This window comes from Colobus angolensis, unplaced genomic scaffold (assembly GCF_000951035.1).
Source record: "Colobus angolensis palliatus isolate OR3802 unplaced genomic scaffold, Cang.pa_1.0 Scaffold244, whole genome shotgun sequence".
In the NCBI taxonomy this organism is placed as follows: Eukaryota; Metazoa; Chordata; class Mammalia; order Primates; family Cercopithecidae; genus Colobus; species Colobus angolensis.
Genome location: NW_012115644.1, coordinates 480,650 through 503,663, shown reverse-complemented (window position 1 = coordinate 503,663; position 23,014 = coordinate 480,650). Strand labels below are relative to the sequence as shown.

At 33.5% G+C, this 23,014-nt stretch overlaps 1 protein-coding gene across 4 annotated transcripts in view; it reads left to right on the top strand.

The window, feature by feature from the left end:
- Nucleotides 1-23,014, top strand: part of TBCK (TBC1 domain containing kinase) — a 248,808-nt gene that overhangs the window by 34,454 nt on the left and 191,340 nt on the right. For 3 of the 4 annotated variants that reach the window (XM_011945712.1, XM_011945713.1, XM_011945714.1), the window contains exons 4-5: nt 19,494-19,608; nt 21,180-21,253. The exons of the other annotated variant lie outside the window; for it this stretch is intronic. In XM_011945712.1, coding sequence (XP_011801102.1) covers nt 19,494-19,608; nt 21,180-21,253 — 189 coding nt within the window. The remainder of the gene's footprint in view (nt 1-19,493; nt 19,609-21,179; nt 21,254-23,014) is intronic. 4 annotated transcript variants of the gene reach the window in all.

Below are 23,014 nucleotides of genomic sequence, written 5' to 3'. Positions count from 1 at the left end.
TCATCAGAGAAATGCAAATCAAAACTGCATTGAGATATCATTTAACTCTAGTTAAAATGGCTTTGTTATGCCCAGACTGTTTATTCTCCGAAGAAGACCACCAGAGTCCAGAGTCAAAGCCAAGCGGCAAGGATCTTTACTGCAAGTTCGAACTTGGTCCCTCCATTCCACAACATACAAGAGGGCCCCGAACAATGCGTGCGCTGGCTTTTTATAGCCCGATGTAAACAGCATTTGTAAGGTTACAGAGGAACAAGGGAATTCTTTAGGTTACAGCATTACAATTGGTTAACATATTAAGTTATACATTTATCAGTTATCTATTGGTTCCCGTGCTTTCAGGAAAACTACAAACGGCTGTGTCGTTATCAGGGATTTTTCCAGGTGGTGTTTTTCTAAAGTTGAGATATGTGGTGGGACGTGTTTGTACTGGGCTCAGGAAATTGAGAGATATATGGGAATGAAAGAAATCAGGCACATATAACAATTCATCACTGAGGTTATACACAGATGATTTTTAAAAATGTTTTTAATTTTAATTTTTGTGCATATACGGTAAATATAAATAGTTATGGGGTACATGATATATTTTGATAAAGGCATACAATGTGTAATAATCATATCAGGATAAATGGGGTGTCCATCACCTCAAGCATTTATCCTTTATTTGTATTAGAAACAATCCAATTACACTATTTCAGTAATTTTAAGGTGTACAATAAATTATTGTTGACCATAGTCAACTTGAGAAAAACACCACCTGGAAAAATCCCTGATAACGACACAGCCGTTTGTAGTTTTCCTGAAAGCACGAGAACCAATAGATAATTGATAAATGTATAACTTAATATGTTAACCAATTGTAATGCTGTAACCTAAAGAATTACCCTTGTTCCTCTGTAACCTTACAAATCCTGTTTACATCGGGCTATAAAAAGCCAGCGCACGCATTGTTCGGGGCCCTCTTGTATGTTGTGGAACGGAGGGACCAAGTTCGAACTTGCAGTAAAGATCCTTGCCGCTTGGCTTTGACTCTGGACTCTGGTGGTCTTCGGGGAATAAACGGTCTGGGCATAACATCTTTAATCCAAAAGACAGACAAGAATAAATGTTGGCAAGGGTGTGGAGAAAAGGAAACCTTTTACACTATTGGTGGAATGTAAATTTGTATAACTATGGAGAGCAGTTTGGAAGTTCTTCAACAAAACTAAAAATAAGGCTACCTTACGATCCAGCAGTCCCACTGCTGGGTATATACCCAAAAGAAAGGAAATCAGGATATCAAAAAAGTATCTTCACTCCCATATTTGTTGCAGCACTGTTCACAATAGCCAAGATTTGGAAGCAACCTAGCTGTCCATTAACAGATGAATGGGTAAAGAAAATATGGTACATATACACAATGGAGTACTTTTCAGTTTTAAGAAAGAATTAGATACTGTCATTTGCAGCCACAATGAACTGAAGGTCATTTTGTTAAATGATATATGCCAGGGATGGAAAGACAAACTTCACATGTTCTCACCTATTTATTGTAACTCATGGAGATAGAGAGGATGGTTACCAGAGGCTGTAAAGGGTAGTGGGGCTATGGGAATGAAATAGGGATGGTCAGTCAGTACAAAAACATAATTAGAAAGAATAAGATCTGGTATTTAATAGCACAACATTGTGACTATGGTCAACAATAATTTATTGTACACCTTAAAATTACTGAAATAGTGTAATTGGATTGTTTCTAATACAAATAAAGGATAAATGCTTGAGGTGATGGACACCCCATTTATCCTGATATGATTATTACACATTGTATGCCTTTATCAAAATATATCATGTACCCCATAACTATTTATATTTACCGTATATGCACAAAAATTAAAATTAAAAACATTTTTAAAAATCATCTGTGTATAACCTCAGTGATGAATTGTTACAGGGTTCATTTACTCACTATATTTTCTGTATTCAATCAATTCCTTCAGCTAGCGAAGAAACTTCAGTAAACTGACTCAGGTAGGAGATTAGTAATTAGGAGTTACCCTGACTTCAAAGGAACATTTTGAATTTTATTTTTTGGTATTGTCTATATCCGTAAAAGATATAGAAAAGGTCTATATCCGTTAAATTAACTAGTCTAATTTCTTATTGGGAATTCTCTGAAGAGCAGAAACGACTTACTTAATAAAGTGTGAGGGTAGAAGGATTACAACTAAATAAGCATTTGGGGTTAGGCTACAAGAGACTCGGAGGTTTTTTTGTTGTTTCATTTTATTTTGTCTTTTATCTTCTTTGCTTCTTAGCTATATTTTGTTTTTTGGGTCATTGCAATAGAGTTTACATTATGTATCCTTAAAATTTATCATAGTGTTTTATGAGTTAATTATACCCATTCACATATATAATAGAAATCTTCTAATGACATGCTTCTGTTTACTCCTCTCATCTTTTGGATAGTTTTGTTATACATTTTATATTTACTTTTGCATATATTATAAATTTCACCATATATCTGTACTATTTTTGGCATTAAAGTTTCTTTGAAGACCTTGAGAAATGAAGAAAAAATTCTTTTGCATTTAATTATGTATTTATTTACCATTTCGTTTCATGAACTTTTTTTTTTTTTTGGAGACAGAGTCTCGCTCTGTTGCCCAGGATGGAGTGCAGTGGCACGATCTCGGCTCACTGCGACCTCCGCCTCCTGGGTTCAAGCAATTCTCATGCCTCAGCCTCCCGAGTAGCTGGGATTACAGGCACGCACCACCAGGCCTGGCTAATTTTTTGTATTTTTAGTGGAGATGGGGTTTTGCCATGTTGCCCGGGCTGGTCTCTAACTCCTGAATTCAGGTAATCCACCTGCCTCGGACTCCCAAAGTGCTAGGATTACAGGCGTGAAGTGCTGCGCCTGGCCCATGAACTCTTTATTTCTTTGTTTTGATTAAAGTTTGATATCCTGTCCTTTCTGCCTGAAAAACTTCATTTAGTTTTGTATTTTTTTAGATCAAGTCAGATACTGACAAATTATCCAGATTTTGGTCATCTGAAAATGCCTTCATATTACCTTATTTACTTTTTCTTGGCTATTATTTTATGAAAAAATTCAAAGATAGTAAAATTGAAATAATTATGCAATATACCTAGGTTTTCTAATTAGCATTTTAATTATAACTAACTTTAACCATTTTAACATTTAATTGTAGCTAAATTTAACCCATTTTTATTATTTTGATGTACTTCAAAGTAACTGCCGATATGAGGACACTTCATTCCTAAATATTTCAGCATGTATACAACTAACTACAATTCAATATGTGTTTATGTTTTAGTTGGTTAAATTTACATTTGGTGAAGTACACAAACTTTTTAAGTGTACATCTGATGCCTTTTTACAAATGTTTACATTTTTATAAACTAAATGCATTGAGACTAGATTACCACCATTATCCGAGGAATTTTCCTCATGTCCCTTCCCAGTAAATCTCTGCACCTCCCCTCCTGCAGTTTCCAAGCAACTACTTTTCTGATTATTTAATTTTGGGTTAGTTTTGCTTATTCTAGCACTTTATATTATTGGAATCATTCAGTATATACTCTTTTGTGTAAGACTTCCTTCATTCAGCATAATTTCTGAGAGTCATCCATGTGGTTTCATGTATCATAGTTCATTCCTTTTTGTTGCTGAGTTGTATTGCATTTTATAAATATATCACAGTTTGTTTTTCAATTTTCTCTTGTTGAACTTCTGGGCTATTTTCAGGGTTTTGGCTATTATGACTAAAGCTGATATAAATGCCCGGTTAAGTCTTTTATTGTGGCCTTCTGTTTTCATTTTTCATGAGTAAATACTTTGACCATAATTATTGTGTTATAGGGTATTAATCATGTGTATGATTAATATTTTATAGAAACATCACCAGACCTTTTTCCAAAATGTTGTACCTTTTACATATTTTTACCAACAATATATAATTTCTCCACATCCTTTCCAGGACTTGGTACTTTTATCTTTTACTTTTAGCCATTTGTACAAGGTATAAAATAGTATTTTGTTATAGATTTACTTTGCATTCCCATGATATTCTAAGGATACTGAGTATTTTTCATGTGCTTATTGGTTATTCATATCATCACATATATATTTGTTCAGTTTTTTGTCATTTTAAGTGGATTATGTGTCATTATTGATTTGTAGGCATTCTTTGTGTATTCTCTATATCCTACATACATATTGTTAGATTTTTTTTTTTTTGCAAATATTTTTTGCCTCTTTGGTTTGCCATTTTATTTTATTTGTTTTATTTTATTTTATTTATTTTATAATGGAGTCTTACTCTGTTGCCTAGGCTCGAGTGCCTGGAACTGCACTGCCTCCTGGGTTCAAGTGATTCTTCTACCTCAGCCTCCTGAGTAGCTGGGATTACAGGGGCCCTCCATCACGGCCAGCCAATTTCTGTGTTTTTAGTAGAGATGAGGTTTTGTCATGTTGGTTGACCAGGTTGGTCTCGAACTCCTGACCTCAGGTGATCCACCGGCCTCAGCCTCCCAGAGTGCTGGGATTACAGGCATGAGCCACACTGTGCCTGGCCAGGCTTGCCTATTTTTAAAAGGTATATTTTGATGAGCAGAAGTTATTATTATTATTGTGTTTAGAGATAGGATCGCACTATGTTACCCAGGCTGGTCTCAAACTTCTGGGTTTAGGCAATATTCCTGCCTCAGCCTCCCAAGTAGCTGTGACTACAAGCGTGTGCTACTGCACCCAGCTTAAAAGTTACTGTTTATGATCAAGTCCAATGTGTCAAATTTTTCTTTTGTTGTTACTGCTTTTTATATCCTGTTTGAGAAACCTTTGCCTACTCCAAGGTCATGAAGATATTCCCATATTTTATATTTTCTTCTAGAATCATTATAGTTTTAGATTTTATGTTGGCTGTATGATTCATCTCAATTTAATATTTGTATATAGTGGTCAGGTTCTTTTTGCCATACCGATATCCAGTTGCCTTACCTCTGACTGCTTAAAAGAATTTTCATTTTTGATTGCGTTCCTTTGGTACCATTATTGAAAATTCAAAGACCTTATAAGTATAGATCTGTGTCTGAGCTTTTTGTATTATTTCATTGCTCTATTTTTCTATTCCTATGCCACCATCATAACATCTTGATTATTATAGCTTTATAGTAAGTCTTCAAGTCATTAAATATAGATTTTCCAATTTTGTTCTTCTGTTTCAAGATTGCTTTAGCTATTGGTTCTTTGTATTTTTATATAAATTTTATAGTAAGTTTCTCAATTTCTAAAAATTTCTGTTGGCATCTTGATTGAGGTTGCATTGCATGTATGGATCAATTTGGAAAGAACTGATATCTTAACAATATTGAGCCTTCCACTAGATTAACATGTTGTTTCTCTCCAAATTTTTAAGTCTTCCTTAATTTCTCTCAACAGTGTTTTATAGTTTATGGTATAGAGTTCTTGCTTTACTTATTTCAAATTTCTTCCTAAGTAGCTTATGTTTTTAATATGATTGTAGGTAAAATTTAGTTTTATTTTCCAATTGTTTGCTGCTAATATATAGAAATATGTGAATTTTTTATATTGACCTTTTTTTTCTGTAACTTTGCTAAATTATATTTACTTATTAGTTGAAATAGTTTTTTGGTGGATTCCTTAGGATTTTCTACATAAACAGCCATATCATTGTTGAATAGATATGATTACAACTTCTTTTTTAACCTTTATACTTTATATTTCTTGTTCTTGACTTATTTCACTAGATAGGACCTCCACTACAATACTGAATACAAATATTGGATGGTCAACATTTCCTGTTTTTTACCTCAGGGAAAAATGTTACGTATTTCACCATTATGTATGGTCTTAGCTGTAAGGTTTTTATATATGCCTTTTATCAGATTGAGTTATATTTCTAATTGGCTAAGGGTTTTTAAAATCAGAAGTATTTAATTTTGTTAAATGCATTTTTGAATCTCTTTTGAGACTATGATATGATTTTTCTCCTTTATTGAATATGTATATTGCTTTGATTTTGAATTCTTTTTTTGTGTGTATGTGTGACAGGGTTCTGCTCTGTCATCCAGGTATGATCATAGCTCACTGCAACCTCTAACTTCTGGGTTCAAGCAATCCTGCCTCACCCTCCCAAGTAGCTGGCACTACAGGCACATACCACCACACCCACCTCCTTTAAAACTTTTTGATAGAGATGAGCTCTTGCTATGTTGCCCAGGCTTGTTTTGAATTCCTGGGCTCAAGTGATCCTCTCACCTTGACCTCCCAAAGCACTGAGATTACAGGCCGGTGCTACCATTCTCAGCTGATTTTGAATTCTTAATATTGAGATGTAATTCACCTGTTAAAAATTCATGGCTGGGCCGGGCGCGGTGGCTCAAGCCTGTAATCCCAGCACTTTGGGAGGCCGAGACGGGCGGATCACGAGGTCAGGAGATCGAGACCATCCTGGCTAACACGGTGGAACCCCGTCTCTACTAAAAATACAAAAAACTAGCCAGGCGAGGTGGCGGGCGCCTGTAGTCCCAGCTACTCCGGAGGCTGAGGCAGGAGAATGGTGTAAACCCGGGAGGCGGAGCTTGCAGTGAGCTGAGATCGGGCCGCTGCACTCCAGCCCGGGCGACAGAGCAAGACTCCGTCTCAAAAAAAAAAAAAAAAAAAAAATTCATGGTTATGAAATGGAAAATTCAGTGGCTCTTAAAGAGCCGCTTCACAAGATTGTACAGCTGTCACCATTATCTAATTTCAGAGCGTTTTCATCACTCCAAAAGAGAATGAACAGTCCCTCCCATTCTCTCTCTCCACCCCTGGAAACCACTAATCCACTTTCTGCTTCTATGAATTTACCTACCCTGACCTTTTCATATAAATGGAATTTACACAATATGTGATTTTTTGTGCTTAGTTTCTTTCACTTAGCATAAAGTTTTTAAGTTCATCCATTATGGCATGTATTAGTACTTCATTTGTTTTTATTGCTAATTTTCTACTGCATGTCTGTACCATAGTTTGTTTATTCATTTATGAGTTGATGGAGATTTGGATTGTTTCTACCTTTTGGCTCTTATGACTAATTTTGCCATGAACATTCATATGTATTTGATTGAATACCTGTTTTTAGTTCATATATATATATATGAATGAAATTTCTAGGTCAAATGGTAATTCTATGTTTACCTTTTTGACAAACTGTTTCCAAAAATAGCCCTCCCACTTTTTATATCACCAGCAATGCACAAAGATTCCATTTACCTCACATCCTTGCCAACATTGCTTATTTTTCATCTTTTGATTATAGACATCCTAGTGGGTATGAAGTAGTATCTCACTGTAGTTTTTGTTTGCATTTCCCTAATATAATACAGTCAAGAATGTGTTGTTCTTTGCCCCAAGTTCCTGGCACAGAGCTTCAAAAACCCTTGGAATTTCCTGAGTAATAGGATTGTCTTGTTATTCATGATGGCTCCTTTAAGCCATAACTGAGTATTCTGATGAGGTGACACTTGAAAGCCTCTAGCTTCAGGATGGGGACTATTTCGAAAGACCAAACATGTGATAGAAAGTTGGAACATCTTACTAGTTTTCTGTGGCTACTGCAACAAATTAGATAGCTTAAAATAACAGAAGTTTATTCTCTCTCAGCTCTGGAGGCCAGAATTCAGAAAACTTACTGTGTTCGCAGGGCCACACCCCTCTTGGAGGCTTTCAGTAAAAATCCTTCTGTTCCTTTTCCAGTTTCTGGTGCCTGTTGACATTCCTTGGCTTCTTAGGCTTGTGGCCACATCACTTCAATCTTTGCCCTGTCTTCACATCACCTTCTTCTCTGTGTGTCTTCTCATCTATGTGTCTCCCTTTTATAAGAACACTGAACATTGGATTTTGAGCCTACCTGGATAATCCAGGATGATTTTCTCAAATGAAAACACCCTTTTTGCAAGTAAGGTAACATTCAGAGTGCCAGGGGTTAGGATGTGCACAAATCTTTTTGGGGGCCTCCTTCAGACAAGCTAACCAGCAAATAAACAAAAGACACATACTCTAAAAATATTATTTCAAATGCAGAAAAGATTTTCTATTAGATTTCAGCTCTACTTGCTGCCCGTATAAACAAACTTCATTTTCTTTAGAAAAGAGGTCCGGAAAAAAAGTTTTATTTTGTTGTTTCAAAGTCATTGCTGTGAGGCATATATCTCATATGATTTATATAAAAATTTATTATGTCTAAGATTTAGATACCCCAGTTAATATCAGATCTTTTCAAGAGGAACTTCATCTTAAGTTGTATTCCTTTTACATTTTGTTGTTATAATTGTAAAGCCAAGGGTTGAATTTTCATCCATTTATCCAGATGCAGTCTTTAATTTAGTCACAAAGTTTGTGACTTAAAAATCTGTGTATTACAAAAGGTTGATAGACCTATTAAAGGGCTATACTTAGAATAGTAGTTGTGATATGGTTGTCTTTATCATTGCTGTTATTTTAACTGTTACTGTAGGCAGGTAGAAATACCAGGTCATTCAATGGGACCTACTAGACTATTCAGTGAAGTGAATCCATAATTGGGATTTAAATTTTAAGCTTTTACCCTGTGCTTATTCACGCGATTAGTTTGCTTTGCTTATATTCCATTACATCTTTGCTATATGCAATATACCTTTAACTGTAGTTAAAAGTTAAATAGGCTGGGCGAGGTTGCTCACGCCTGTAATCCCAGCACTGTGGGAGGCCGAGGTGGGTGGATCATGAGGTCAGGAGATCGAGACCATCCTGGCTAACACGGTGAAGCCTCATCTCTACTAAAAATACCAAAAAAACCCCCCAAAAAATTAGCCAGTTGTAGTGGCACGTGCCTGTAGTCCCAGCTACTCAAGAGGCTGAGGCAGGAGAATGGCATGAACTCAGGAGGCGGAGCTTGCAGTGAGCTGGGATCACTCCACTGCACTCCAGCCTGGGCAACAGAGCAAGACTCTATCTCCAAAAATAATAATAATAATAATTAAATAAACAATGACTTTGGAGCTGAGTAAGCCTAGATATTTTCTTAGTTGAAAAAAAAAATTGTCATCGGCATCAAGAGAAATTAAGTTGATGACTTCTTTCTATGAACTTATTCTTGGAAGAGAAAGGATGATGGGGGCTATACACACATTAAGAAATGTATGTAGCACAGAAAGAAACCAATATTTGAGTACCTACTTTATGCCAGGCTCTATAAGCATGTTATATTTAAACTTATCACATAGCTATAATAGTGGTTATTATTACCTCATTTTAAAGATTAAGAAAGATACTTAGAAGTTAGGTGACAATTAGAAAAAGCCCAGGGGTTTAAACTTTGTTCTGTTTAAATCTGAAATCTATTATCTTTGTTCTATACTGTACCTTCCTGTATACCTGAAAGTGAAACAGGTTCGTTTATATTCACCTTCTAGGGTAGTGGTCTCAAAGTGTGGTTCATCGTCATTATCACCTGGGAACTTATTAGAAATATAAATTTGTGGGACTCATCTAAATACTATATCAGAATTGCAGGGAGTAGAACCCAGCAATATCTATATTAACGAGTCCTTAAGGTGATTCTTTACCATTCCTTTTGGTGAAAGGTTCTTAAAATTCTTCCAGTGTTGGGAAACCTAGAAATCAATGTGCTCTTTGTAGAATATGAGATACTGACTTATACAACTTAAGAACAGGGGTTTTTTTTGTTTTTTTTTTTTGTTTTTTTTGAGACAAAGTCCTGCTCTGTCGCCCAGATTGGAGTGCAGTGGGGCGGTATCAGCTCACTGCAACCTCTGCCTCCTGGGTTCAAGCAATTCTCCTGCCTCAGCCTCCCAAGTAGCTGGGATTACAGGCGCCCACCACCACACATGGTTAATTTTTGTATTTTTAGTAGAGATGGGGTTTTGCCATGTTGGTCAATCTGGTCTGGAACTCCTGACCTCAGGTGATCTGTCCGCCTTGGCCTCCCAAAGTGCTGGGATTACAGGTGTGAGCCACCATTCTTAAGAAGTTTTAAAGTATTTGAGCTAAATTAGCTACCATCTTATAAATTCTGGTTGAAATAAGTGATTGCAGATATTGCACAAGAAAACAACACACATAGGAAAACCTAAAATTAAGAATCCATATTTATTAATATTATATTTTTTGTGAATTGGTAAAAGATAACTGTTCTTCAATTTTTACACAGTATTCTTGGGTCATTATGGGATTATATGGATAAGAGCTTTTTCTTACTCTTTTTTGTGAAGCTTGCTATAATTGGTATGATCTTCCTTGTATCATAGTATTGAGAACTGAAATTCTAGTTCAAGGTTAGGTGAAATAGACAGAACTAATTAATTCAAGATGATCTGGTTTAGGAAAAAGTATTTATTTATATAGGTAAGCAGAACTCAGAATTCTACATTAAAATTTGGAGATAAAGCTTTGGCTATTAAAGTATTATTTTGCTTTGTCTGCCGTCCTATTTATGAATCATGGGAAGCTTATGGAGTCTAGAAGAAGTAGTTAAGAATAAAATTTCGCTATTTTTGGATTCTCTGATCTAAATATAATCACTGTGTCACCCCAACTGCTGACAAATACAAGGGACATGGTAAATAGGGTTTTTTCAGCAATCATACTGGTCATAAGTTACTTAAGACAGACCAATACTTATTTAACTGAACATTTCAGTTTGCTGAAACTTTTGTTTACAATATGCTGTCTTTCAGACACTGTAATAAGCAATCCATATTATTCAGGCCCTCTTCCATTCATTATTTGAGATGGGTAGAGTGATAAATTAGTCATCTAAAACATTGGTCCACTTAAAAATGTGAATTGGTCTCAAATCAAAATTCTGAACAGTAATAGAAATTTGCCTCTTGTTTTTTCACATGGCAATATATACATTAATTTTAATTTAAAAAACAAGTTTGGAATGATACAGGGTACAGATTTGACCCATTATATGCCATGATAAGTTCTGTCTTAGAGAAAAGTTGCAGTCTTCGAACATCCCCAATGCTACCAGGGTATGGGGAGTTGGACGTATTACCTAGTGTGTTTGCACAGCCAGAATTAGTGACTATGATGACAAAAGAGGTTTTGAGGTTTCTGTGCAAGGATAGGAAAAAATGCTTGGGAGAAGAAAACATTGATGGGGCAGAAATATGCAGCCAACCTTGAGATCCTCCAGACCTGTATATCAAATGGTGATTTTATTCTCACAGAGCAGTTAGAAAAATGTTCTTCTGATTCAGTTATGTCAGGAGAATAGTTGGAGAGCTCAATTTGCAATTTTTGTTAATTTATAGGACATATATATATATATATATATATATATATATAGTAACAAAATATATTGTATAGTTTTAGAAAAACCCTGGGATTTTTGAGGGAGACTTGGACTTTTTGTTTATTTTGTTGTGCTTTTACGATGATGAAGATTCTGTACAGGGCCGATAGCTCATTGATCTCCATTTAGCTTCTGTTTGGTGTTACATTTTTTACTTTATAAATTTGCAGATGGAGGCAGGGTGAAGTTGGAACACTGTCTAAGCATAACAAATCAGTGACAGAGCCTCCTGGCTTTATGTCTGAACCTCAGACCGCTAGACTATGTTTTCCATATGTATTTGATCTTACCAAGTTAATTTTCTGCTGAGAAAAAAAGTTATCTAGTATTCAAGTTGGAAAGTTAATATCCCAATTTATTGTATCCTATTGAGAATTAGATACATTCCAGACTTACAGCATTCTATTTTGATTATTTTGGAGTTAAAACTAAATTGTAAAATTTAGTTTACAGTTTCTTCTTCTTGGTAGTTGTGGGCCCAGAAATTCAGTAACAAACAAATAGCCACTCATTGATATGTTTGAATATAAATGAAAATGTCATCAAATGTCATCTTGCTTTATTGGGAGTTATCAATTATATTATTTTGAAAGCTACCTGTAAAAAATGTCTAGTCTCACACCTGAAAGTCAGATGGACTGATTACTTTTTTTAGACTTACTAGTCTTTAGGTAGTAGTTTATCAATGCAATTTCCATTTCAAAACATCTGAATCTGAGGCAAATACATTCTTAAATTTAGCATAGATAGGTGTCCTTTCAGGCTAAAACATGTATGCCCAGTACTGAAATGTGTTATTTCCTTTTTTCAATTCCTGAAACTTGTATTTTTCGTCCTTTTTGCTCTGTTAAATATTGTGGTATTTTTTACAAAACATCAAAATTTAGTAAGTGATAAGTGTCAGAAGCCTCAAAGACACCAGCTCATCATTGGAAACACCCTCCCCAAATTCTGGAATTATAAACTAGTGAGTCTTTAAAAGTTATATACTAGTTGAGCTCTTTTGTCAAGTTATAAAGGAAAGTTTCTTTGAAGATAACACAGAATTATACACTTGTAATATTATCTGAACATTAATAATTAGTAAGCATTTTATTTTTCCTCTCCATTTCTTAAATTACACAGTAGCTAACCATTAATATATTTCATCTGTATTTCCTCTCTCTTAACATTTTTACCTCAGGCTGATACCAAGTAAGGAATGTTTTAGACCAAAAGGAAAATTTCTGTGGGAATGATCAGGTTTTATAAGGTGAAAGAACATCTTGAACTCATAGAATGCAGAAATGTGTTTCCTCCCTTGGTTAGCTGACAGTATGGGTGTTTTGGCTTGTGGAGTGGCCTTTAGAAATATCATGGATCATGGATCTGAGGAAATAGCATGTGTGGTTTTAGTTATCACTTATACATGAATGACTTCCAAATTTATCTCAGCAATCTTGACCTCTCATTCTCTTTCCTGGTCTCTATTTCTTGCAATTCGAGTAACCTCTCTTCTTGGAAATGTTGCAGATACCTAAACGAGCTGATGGGTTGAGGCCAGTAGTAATCTCTCTCAACAATTTGTCTAATTTACAGTTTTAGACAGATATTAACAAGATTATCCTGTTACCCAGTATATCCTAATTTATTCCTGTTTCTTTCAGTAAATAAAAGACTAGGAGAGTTGTATTTTCAACAAATGAATATTTTTTTTGTGGAAAGCCACTGGGTGAACTTGAGCAATTTGTGTTTTCTTGACTGACTAAAAGATTATACATTCTCTCATGAGATGTGATTCTATTAGTGGTAGAGAATTTAATTATCTTTCCCTGTTGTACCATTGTGTGATATTATTTTATACATGTATTTTAACACCTTTTTTTAATACATACTTATTGAACGTGCACATTACAGACACTGATAGATATAGGGAATCATAGTTGAATAAGCTAATACATACTCAAGATACAGTGGGAAAGACAAGCCTATATAGAAATAATTACTATAAAATCAAGAAACCCTCCAACTGTGTACTGTCAGAAATCGAGAAAGGGAGTTCATTTCTACTAAAAGGGAGAGCCATTGAATGAGAAGCCATTAAGGATCTTTGCAAAAAATTATTGAAATGACAAACCATATCTGTCTGAATAAAGAAGGATGTCAAAAAGGGGCTGATTGGCTGGGGTAATATGAGCCTTAGAGAACAGGGACCCCAAGGTCTTGATGAGCTTAAAGAATGGGTCCTCAGGAATGAGGAACTGAGAAGTATAGGAGATAGTAGTTTAAAATTTGGCTGTTTTAAGTAAATATAGATTAAGCAGTGTCTCATTGTGACAGACTGTCTGTATTTGGGAGTATTGGCTGGGGTTAGATGAAAGCCTGTGGCTGTGAACATATGAAGTCTTCCATTCTGCATAGGAATTAAATCCATGATCTTGGCCTCAGTATGTTTTAACCAACAGCTACAGATTATGTATGGATGATTTAATCATAAACAGTAAATTGCCTTTGAAAGATATCTGGAAAGGGATAAAAAATGTACCCGGGATTATACCAACTGATAGATTTGAAGATTTATTAAGCCGTGTTGAAAATCCAAATACAACCAAGTTGACTCAAACCTAGAAACTGTCAGTGTCTTTTTTGTTGATGGTGGTGGTGGTGGTGATGATAGTGTTTTTCTCTTTTAGATTTTAAGCTTACTTTTCCAAGATTTATGACTTTTGTAGGTCTCTTTTGGTCTCACCAATGTTGTAAATAAATTTTTATGTTGTATTTTTCTTTGAAGACAAAGGAAAGAATGAATAATTCTTATCTACTTAGTTAATTGCTTAAAATTATCAGTTTGTAAATCTGTCCTTCTAAGTATACTGTAGGCTTGATAGTGCAGATCAGTTCTTCTTCTTGGTAATCGTGGGCCCAGAAATTCAGTAACAAACAAATAGCTACTCATTGATATGTTTGAATATAAATGAAAATGTCATCAAATGTCATCTTGCTTTATTGGGAGTTATCAATTATATTATTTTGAAAGCTAACTTTGGTCTTATCTGTATTTATAATCACTAGGGATTCTTAATGTCCAATTGTTCAGGACAATGATGAGAAAGTAAACGCTAGCCACCCAGGCCCTGAAGTAACAATAGTTACTGAAAAATGTCAAAAGAAGTAGAATATTTTTTGATTTGAAGTATAATTTTACATTTTCTTGGTTACTGATGGGTTTGTCTATTAAACAAGATTCTCCCTTGGGAATTGTGTAGGATAAAGTCGTGTTGTCCCCTGTCAGTATCTTGTTTATTTAACTGTGTGAATCCAATTCTCTTAATCCTAAATGTTCTTTTAGTGTCCGTGTTCAATTAAACCGTAACAAGTTAACTACTACTAGACATATGATAGTTTTACTTTGCTGTTGCATTAGCTACTTAAAAAGTCTCATGACCCAAGTTATTGGTAGTATTAAAGAATATAACTTAAAAAGCTAGTAAGTATACAAAATTCTGCAAATACTGATTCGTTCTTCTCATGATATAAAACAACTTTTTTTGTTCTTTATACTTACATTTTAAAGCAAATTAAAAAAATTGAATTCTGAGAGTATAAAAGGGCAGAAAAGCAAATCAGATTGTAATTGACATGTACTCTCAAGTAATAGCTACGAAAGGGTATGTCATTTATGTGTTTGAATTTTTAAAAATTATTTTGGTATGCATGTTCATCAGCTCATTTTTAACATGAATGTGCTTTTCGACATGCAAGTCTAATGTCTAATATCTCACAATTAACAAAAGCACAATATAGAGAGTAGAAAATGCCGTCTATGTGTTCAGTAGTTTCAGAACTTGTTCAGTGGGAAAATCACTTTAAAGGTTTGGCTTTAATTTCATGAGAAAGGCATCTATATTGAAGTAGTATGCAGCTGAGGTCCTCTAGTGTCACAGCTGCATATGGCACCAGTTTTTTTGTGAATTGTGTGAGAAACAGACAAGAACAAGAGAAGCTACTCTAAAATTGACTTGTAGAGCCAAATGAGTTCATAAAACTAGATTTACATTTTGCTAATCTCAGGGAATGTTTCTCTTTGTTTTTAAGGGGGAAGATTTTGTTTTCTTTCATGTGCACATATTTATCAACGTAATTGTGCTTTTACATAAAATCCTTGCCTCTAGAACTATTGATAAGTTACAAATAATTTTTTTTAAGTTTGGGATATTGCCATTTATACAGTTAATTTTTTGAAGATGTTTATGAAAACTCTGTTTATCCTGAATTATGCTTGTTTCACACATTCCCTATTTGTTTAAGACTCAGTGATATGGCACTTTAATATGGGGGAAATTATTTGATAAAAAGGAATAGTTTACAGTCAATTTAAATAGCATTCTTTATAAATAGTAACCCTCATTGCTTCTTTTTTACACACATTATGGGTAATATCAGCTTACTCCTTTACTTCAAAATATGACTGACAACCAAGGACTGGATTACCAGATATTTGAGGCAAAAAAAAAAAAAAAAAGTTCAAGAAAAACAGAGCCTGGAGATGGGGCGGAGAGGGGGTACTCACCACAGAGGAAATGAAGATAACACTCTTTTTTCCAGAATTAAAAGAGTTCTAATTCTTCTCAGAGAGACTCAAAGGAATGATATATCCATAACCAAAGAACAGTATCTATCGACAAGTAGCAGCTAGGGGACATAATAGAAATCCTGGAAATTAATGGTTTAGATTTCTCTCTCTCTCTCTCTCTCTCTCTCTCTCTCTCTCTCTCTCTCTCTCCCCCCCTCTCTTTGGATCTCTCTCTACTGGAATTAAGTTATATAATAGATAGGACTAAAGACTATGCTCTTAAAATAGAAAGTTAATACAACAGGATGACTGTAGTCAATAATAATTGTACATCTTAAAATAACTGAAAGTACAATTGAATTTTTTATAACCCAAAGGATAAATACTTGAGGGGAGGGACACCCCATTTTACATGGTGTGATTATTACTCATTTCATGCCTGTATCCAAACTCATGTACCTCATAAATATATATACTTACTATGTACTCAAAAAATTAAATTAAAAAAATAGTTCCAGTTATCATCTGCCTACTAAGAGTTCCAACTTAGAGAAAAAAAGAGTAAATAGTGAAAGATGTAACAAATCGAATTTTCGTTGTTAATGTTTCTGTGTTAATGGAACATGTGAGTCTGTAAATTAAAAAGGCGTGCTTAATGCTGACTGACACAAACATACCCACATTAGACATATTGGGCTGAAATTTTATAACTCTAGGGATAAAGTAAAAATAATCCTCAATACTTCCCAGGAAAGAGTAACAGGATGTCTACAACAAAGTTGGAATCAGACTGATAGTAGTAGCCTTCTCGCCATTAATAAAGAATGCTGTAAGACAATGGAGTAATTCTTTCCAAGTTTAAAGGCAAGAATAAGATATTTTCAGATGTGCTGTGCGTGAAAATATCCTACTCATACTCCCTGTATGAAACAATTTCTCAAGATGTCTTATAGCTAAACAAAAAAGAAATTTAAAAATAGTATGATATATAAAAATTATAGTAGCTGATGATAATGTTTATAAATAGAGTTATAAAATTATGGTATCCATTAAATCTTGATGACTGAGACATTTTCTGTTGACAGCTAGGGTTTAGTTTAAGTGGCCTAGGTTTGTATTTCCTTCTGTGCTTAGTTCTACAGTAAATATTTATTCATCATTATTATCATATGGCAATGTGCCAGTCACTTCCCATCTTTCTCAGAGTAAACGCCCAAAGGTCTTACAGTGGCCTAAAGGGCCTTACATCATCTGACTCGTAGCTACCTCTCTGAGCTTATCTCCTGTCACTTTATTCTTTGCTCATTCTACTGCATGCACTGAATACACTTTTGTGAGCTGCTGACTTTATACCAGTTCAGGAGTTGCTTGCTGTGACCTCTGCCCGAATCATACATTTTCTAGAGACCTACCTGTCTTTTTCACTTCTTTTAGATTTCTATGTAAGTGTCACCTTCTCAGTGAGGCCTTCCCTGAACATATTATCTGTCTTCCCTACTTTCTTTTTTTTCTTCATGTAATCACTACACATCACGTTATCTATTTACTTATTTGTTTCACCTTCCAGCAAGAAGTGTAGGTTTCCTTTATCCCACTTATAATTTGATAGTCTAAAAACAATATAACAAATGCAGATAAGGAATTGGGGAAGAAAAATGGGGAAGTTGTGAAAATATGTCAACTGTATCCTCTTGCAGAGTGAAGAGTTACTTATATTAAGTAAAAGTCTAACCACCGGAAGAATCGAAAACTAACTGCTGATGATTATTTGATAATGTAAAATAAAATTTGATAATGTAAAACAATGTAACTAATAAAAAGGAGTTGAGGAAGAAAATAGAAAAGTTATGAAAATATGTCAACTATATCCTCTTGCATAGTGAAGAGTTAGTAAGTAAGTAAAAATCTAACCACCAGAAGGATTGAAAACAAAAACTGCTGATTCCTTCTGGAAAGTCAAACTAGGATCATAGAGGCAAATTTTAGCTTTTGTCTCTGGTTATTTCTTTTGGTTTTAATTTAGGAGAGAGAATCAAGTTGCAACAATTATTTTTGTAAAAATTTTATTCAATTTAGTATTTTTTAAAGTTAGGTTTATTAAGGTATAATACCTTAATGTTTACCCTGTTTAATGTAAACTTTAATGAGTTTGATAAACAAAGTTGTGTAACTGTCATTAAAATCAAGGATAGAACAGTTCCCTCATGCCACAAAATTTTCTCATACTCTTTTGTAGTCCACCTGTCCCCCACCCAAGCCCATGGCAATCTGTTAGTCCATTTTTTAACTTTTAACCTATGTCTTTTATTTAGTGTGGGTTTCTCATAGACTGAGTATAGCTGAGTTTAAATTCTTATCAGATCTGACAATCCTTATAATTTAATTGGTGAGTTGAGACCATTTGTACTTGATATAACTCTTGCTATATCTGGATTAAAATCTATTAGTCATTTTCTATTTGTTCTGTTCTATTTTCCTTTTATTCTGCCTGTTTGTGGATTGAATATTTTTTATGATTCCCTTTTAGCTCTACTATTGGTTTTAAAAATTACGTTTAGTGGCTATCTGCAAACACGAATTTAATTTTAGAAAAATTTAAAAAATGGATAGAAAGGAAAATCTATACCAAAATGTTAATATTGTAGGTATGGGGAAATTTTCCATATGAACAATTTTTGATTAAAACATTATAGGATAATTAATAAAGCTAGGTTAATTTCTATGTGAGTATTACATTTGTCATACTCTTTCCTGAGATTTGAACTTTTCAAAAAGAAAAGAAATGTTGACAGGAACAAGTTTTAATGCAGACACCAATGTCTGCAAATGAACAATCCATACTTTATAAAGATGTAATGATAAAAATTAAAACATGTTCCAAATACTACTGCCAAGTAGCAGTATTTAACCAAATACAGTGCCTGTTTCCTGGTAATTTACATGAATAGACTTGCAAATTGGAAAAAACATTAGGGAGATGGATAGTGAGAGAGAGAAGGGAAAAACTGGAGGATATATGTGTGAAAGATGGTCTGTACATAATAGGATAAGAATTAAAGAGAAATGTTTGCTAAATCATAAATGACCAGCGGTTGCTTTATAGGTTGAATATGGAAAATAAGCTAGTGTTGTATATCATAAAATATATTGTTACTACTTTTTTCAGGGGCTTAGGTATTTTGTATTGAGCAAAATAGTTGTTAGTAACTTAGTTCTGCCATATACCTGAAACTTAACCTGATAATTTGACAAAGCCAACCTGCTATAGGTTAGTCGCACTAACCATCAAAATTAAAGCCTTTTCCTGAAAGGACCAAATACTGCTACTACAGTAGCCTTTAGGAAACTGTAGGATCTTTGTCAGATCAATTCTGTTATAATCAGAAAATCTAAAATATGTAAAAGTAGATATTTTAGAAAATATATAGATTCTATTTTCTCAGAATAAAAGAGGAGCAATAAAAAGTAAAACTTTTTGAATATTTTCAGTAGGTCACATTTCACTTGTTAAAATAAGTTATTTATTTGCTTTGTAATTGAACTTTGACTTTTTGTTTTCTTTGTAGCTGTTCAGCGGTTTTGTGCATAGCATTTGAGGTTCTTCAGGGCTTGCAGTATATGAACAAACATGGTATAGTACACAGGGCATTGTCTCCTCATAATATCCTGTTGGACCGAAAGGTAATTGTTAAATCATGTAATAAATATTTGTATATCGTTTGAAATTGGAAGCAACTGGGATCAGGGCTACTCAATCAGAAGAACAATAGAATCAGAATATGTTTTAAGAATATTCATAATGAAAAGACTATATGAAAGTGATTGTGGTTTTTGAAAAAAGAATCCTTAAATTATTTAATCTGTGTATCTTTCACATGGATTATTTTTCCCACAAAACTCATTTTCTAACTTTATAGGTTTTTTTCATTTTACTCTTACTTCTAAAACCTTGTGGCTTCCCAATATACTCCTCCTCTTAATTTATTTTCGTTTTTAAGAAAATAGCTCTTTTTGCTAGAATGTTATTCATATAAACCAACTGTGTTGTGTTTTCTCTGTTTTTCTTCTGCCTTCTTTCCTCTTCTATTTATCTCCTTATTTACCAGCTGTTCATACCTACCTCCTTTTACTATTGAAGTGCTGTTTCTCTACTGGAAATCTTATGGGGCATTAAGAAGCAGCTTGTAAACTCTTCACAGAGAATTATGGTAGCAAGGTTGTATATTTTCAGGAATAATTGTAATTTTATTCCTTTTCATAGAATATATAAAAACATATTCGAGGAAATTTTTTCATGGGCATTATTTGCTGTATTAGTAGGATTATCCTTGTTCTCTGGTTCTTTTCCCAAATCAGTACTTAGGAGGCTGAGATGAGAACATTGCTTGAGCCCAGGAGTTTGAGGCTACAGTAAGCTATAATCACACCACTGCACTCCAGCCTGGGTGACAGAGTGAGACCCTGTCTCTAAAAAACAAACACACAAACACAAACACAGAAAAGTGTACTCATTAATTTCAGATTTATGGCAGTAACGAATCATTGCCGTATCAATCTAAGCTGTTTTTAAATATAAATATTTTATAATGCTTGGAAATAATGTTTGTGAGAAGAAAAACCAATTTTAAGATCAACTTAATATTTTAAGCCTTATAGATTAAAAGGGAAAAAATTTAAAAGATATGAAATTATATTTATCATTTATTAAGAGCCTTATACTTATGATAGTTATTTTTATTCTCAAACAATATAAAAAATCATTGGAAATCTAGCAGATTCACCAAAATCTTGATGAGTTTTGAACTGATATTCTCAAGTTAAGTTTTCCTGTTTCACAGTTAAATTATAAATATAAATGGACTTGCAACTCCATGGAGAAAAATTTGCTCTGTGAAAATTACCATAATAATTTTGGTTACCATTCTAACCAAAGTTTCAAGACAGATGAGAACATTTTTGCCTCTTTGTTTTGTGAAATAACTAGACAATGTAACAGCAAAAATATTAAATGTCATTTGTCATTTTGTCATTTTGAGATATATATGTGTACATATGCATGTATACATATTTAATGAGTCTAAAGCAGACTATTGACAGTTTTTTTTAAAATTGTGTTTTTTTAAAATCTTCTATAGTGGTATTTTGATAAAATATTGTTATATAATTGTTTCTTCAGGTATAAAATGTATAATAATTTTCCTTGCCAATTATAATAAAATATTTGATAGTGTTTTTTCTCTTTACTATTGTAGGGACATATTAAATTGGCTAAATTTGGACTTTATCACATGACAGCTCATGGTGATGATGTTGATTTCCCAATAGGGTAAGGATATGTTTTCCTCTATTTTGAGTTTCTTTTTAAATTTTGTAATCTTTGATAACGTGTATATTTTGTTAATTATATTTGATATTCCTTTTTAACATGAAAACAGCTTTTTTAAAATTAATGCATCTCAATTTTCCATATACTTTTAAAATGAGTAGACAATGAGTTTTTCCCAGCATCCTATAGATCCGTGATGTTGATCATTCATTGAATTGACAGAGAGGCTAGCAGTATTGACATCTTTTACATTATAATATTTCTGTATTTCATTCAGAATCAAATCAATTCACGGCAAGAAGGATAACTAGATTCTCAATTAATGATAATGTGTGTGCATCAAGAGACTGAAAAATATCACTCTCACCTTATTTTCAATTTAATGTTTTATGTTTAATTCCCTTTTCTCTAAGATATGATTATATATGAAGACTCAAGTTGAGTCATTGTGGATATTAGAGATAGAGATAAATTCCATACCTGAAAGTCTATGTTTAAGTTCAGAAAGGTTTATTTAATCACTTCTGTTATGGAATTGCAGATGTATGTTGCCCTCCACAAAAGAAATGGAAGGTTGTTTCATGTATATTCAAGTAGATGTTTTTGATACAGATTTTTGTGTTATATTTGTGTGGCTGCTTTTAGACATTTTCAGAATTATTTTCTTTTTTGAAGATTTGAGATTGTTTTAGATAAAATAGTTACAAAAATAGTACAAAGAATTCCTCTATACCCTTCATCAGTTTCTCCAAATGTTAACATTTCACTACATTTGCTTTTTCTCTGTTTTCTTCTCTAAGCATATATGTGTGTATGTGTATAATGATTGTTTTTTATAATCACTTAAAAGTAATTAAAGTATGTAATAGCACTTTTACCTCTAAGTACTTCCATTTGTATTTTCTAAAAGAAGGACTTTGTTTTTTTACATGACCTCAGAACAGTTGTCAAAACAAGGAAACTAAACTTGATGCAGTATTATTATCTAACCTAGAGACCTTGATCGTATTTTTTCAATTGTAGTGTGGCTGTTTTTGATAGTATCCCTTTGTGTTTTCCTCTTTGGGCTTCCTAAAATAAGTTCTATCACACCGTTACTGAGAATTGTGATATGAAGTCATGGAGTGTGTTTTTGAAACAGAATGTTACTTAAAAACTTAATATAATTTTTTTAAAAGCCAGCCTCATATATAACTTGCCCTTTTTTCTTTGTAACTCAAATTATAGGTTTCTTAACTAAACTTTTTGTTAAGTTTATGGCTGCGTCTTATTATTAAGACATAGATAATAATCTTAAACTTCATTCAGTGAGGAAACATTTATTGAGCAATTTCTCTTATGCCTGTTTGTTTTACAAAAATAAATAAGATAGCTTTCTCTCCTCAAGAAGCTCACTGTTTAGTGAGAGAATTTTCTGTTTTGATGGACTACTTATTAAGGTACATAAATTCATAGTCTTACAGTTTTGTGTGTTGAAAACTTACAGGCAAAAACCAATTCTTGTTTCATAAGCATGAAAATGGTATTTTGCAAAGACAGTCTACAATTTCTTATTTGTTCAAAAAAGCCCTTTCGAATATGAAAGGGTTTTTTTTATTCAACTTATATTTGAATGTAAGTTTTTAGTGAGGCTCTAGCTCCTTTGTCATGTATGATAAATGCCTCTCAAGGTGACTTTTAAGTAGCTGTAGTATAAATGATTGCTGCTGCTGCTTTTGTCTAAATCAATTTGTGTAAGAAAGAAATCCAAAAACTTAAAAA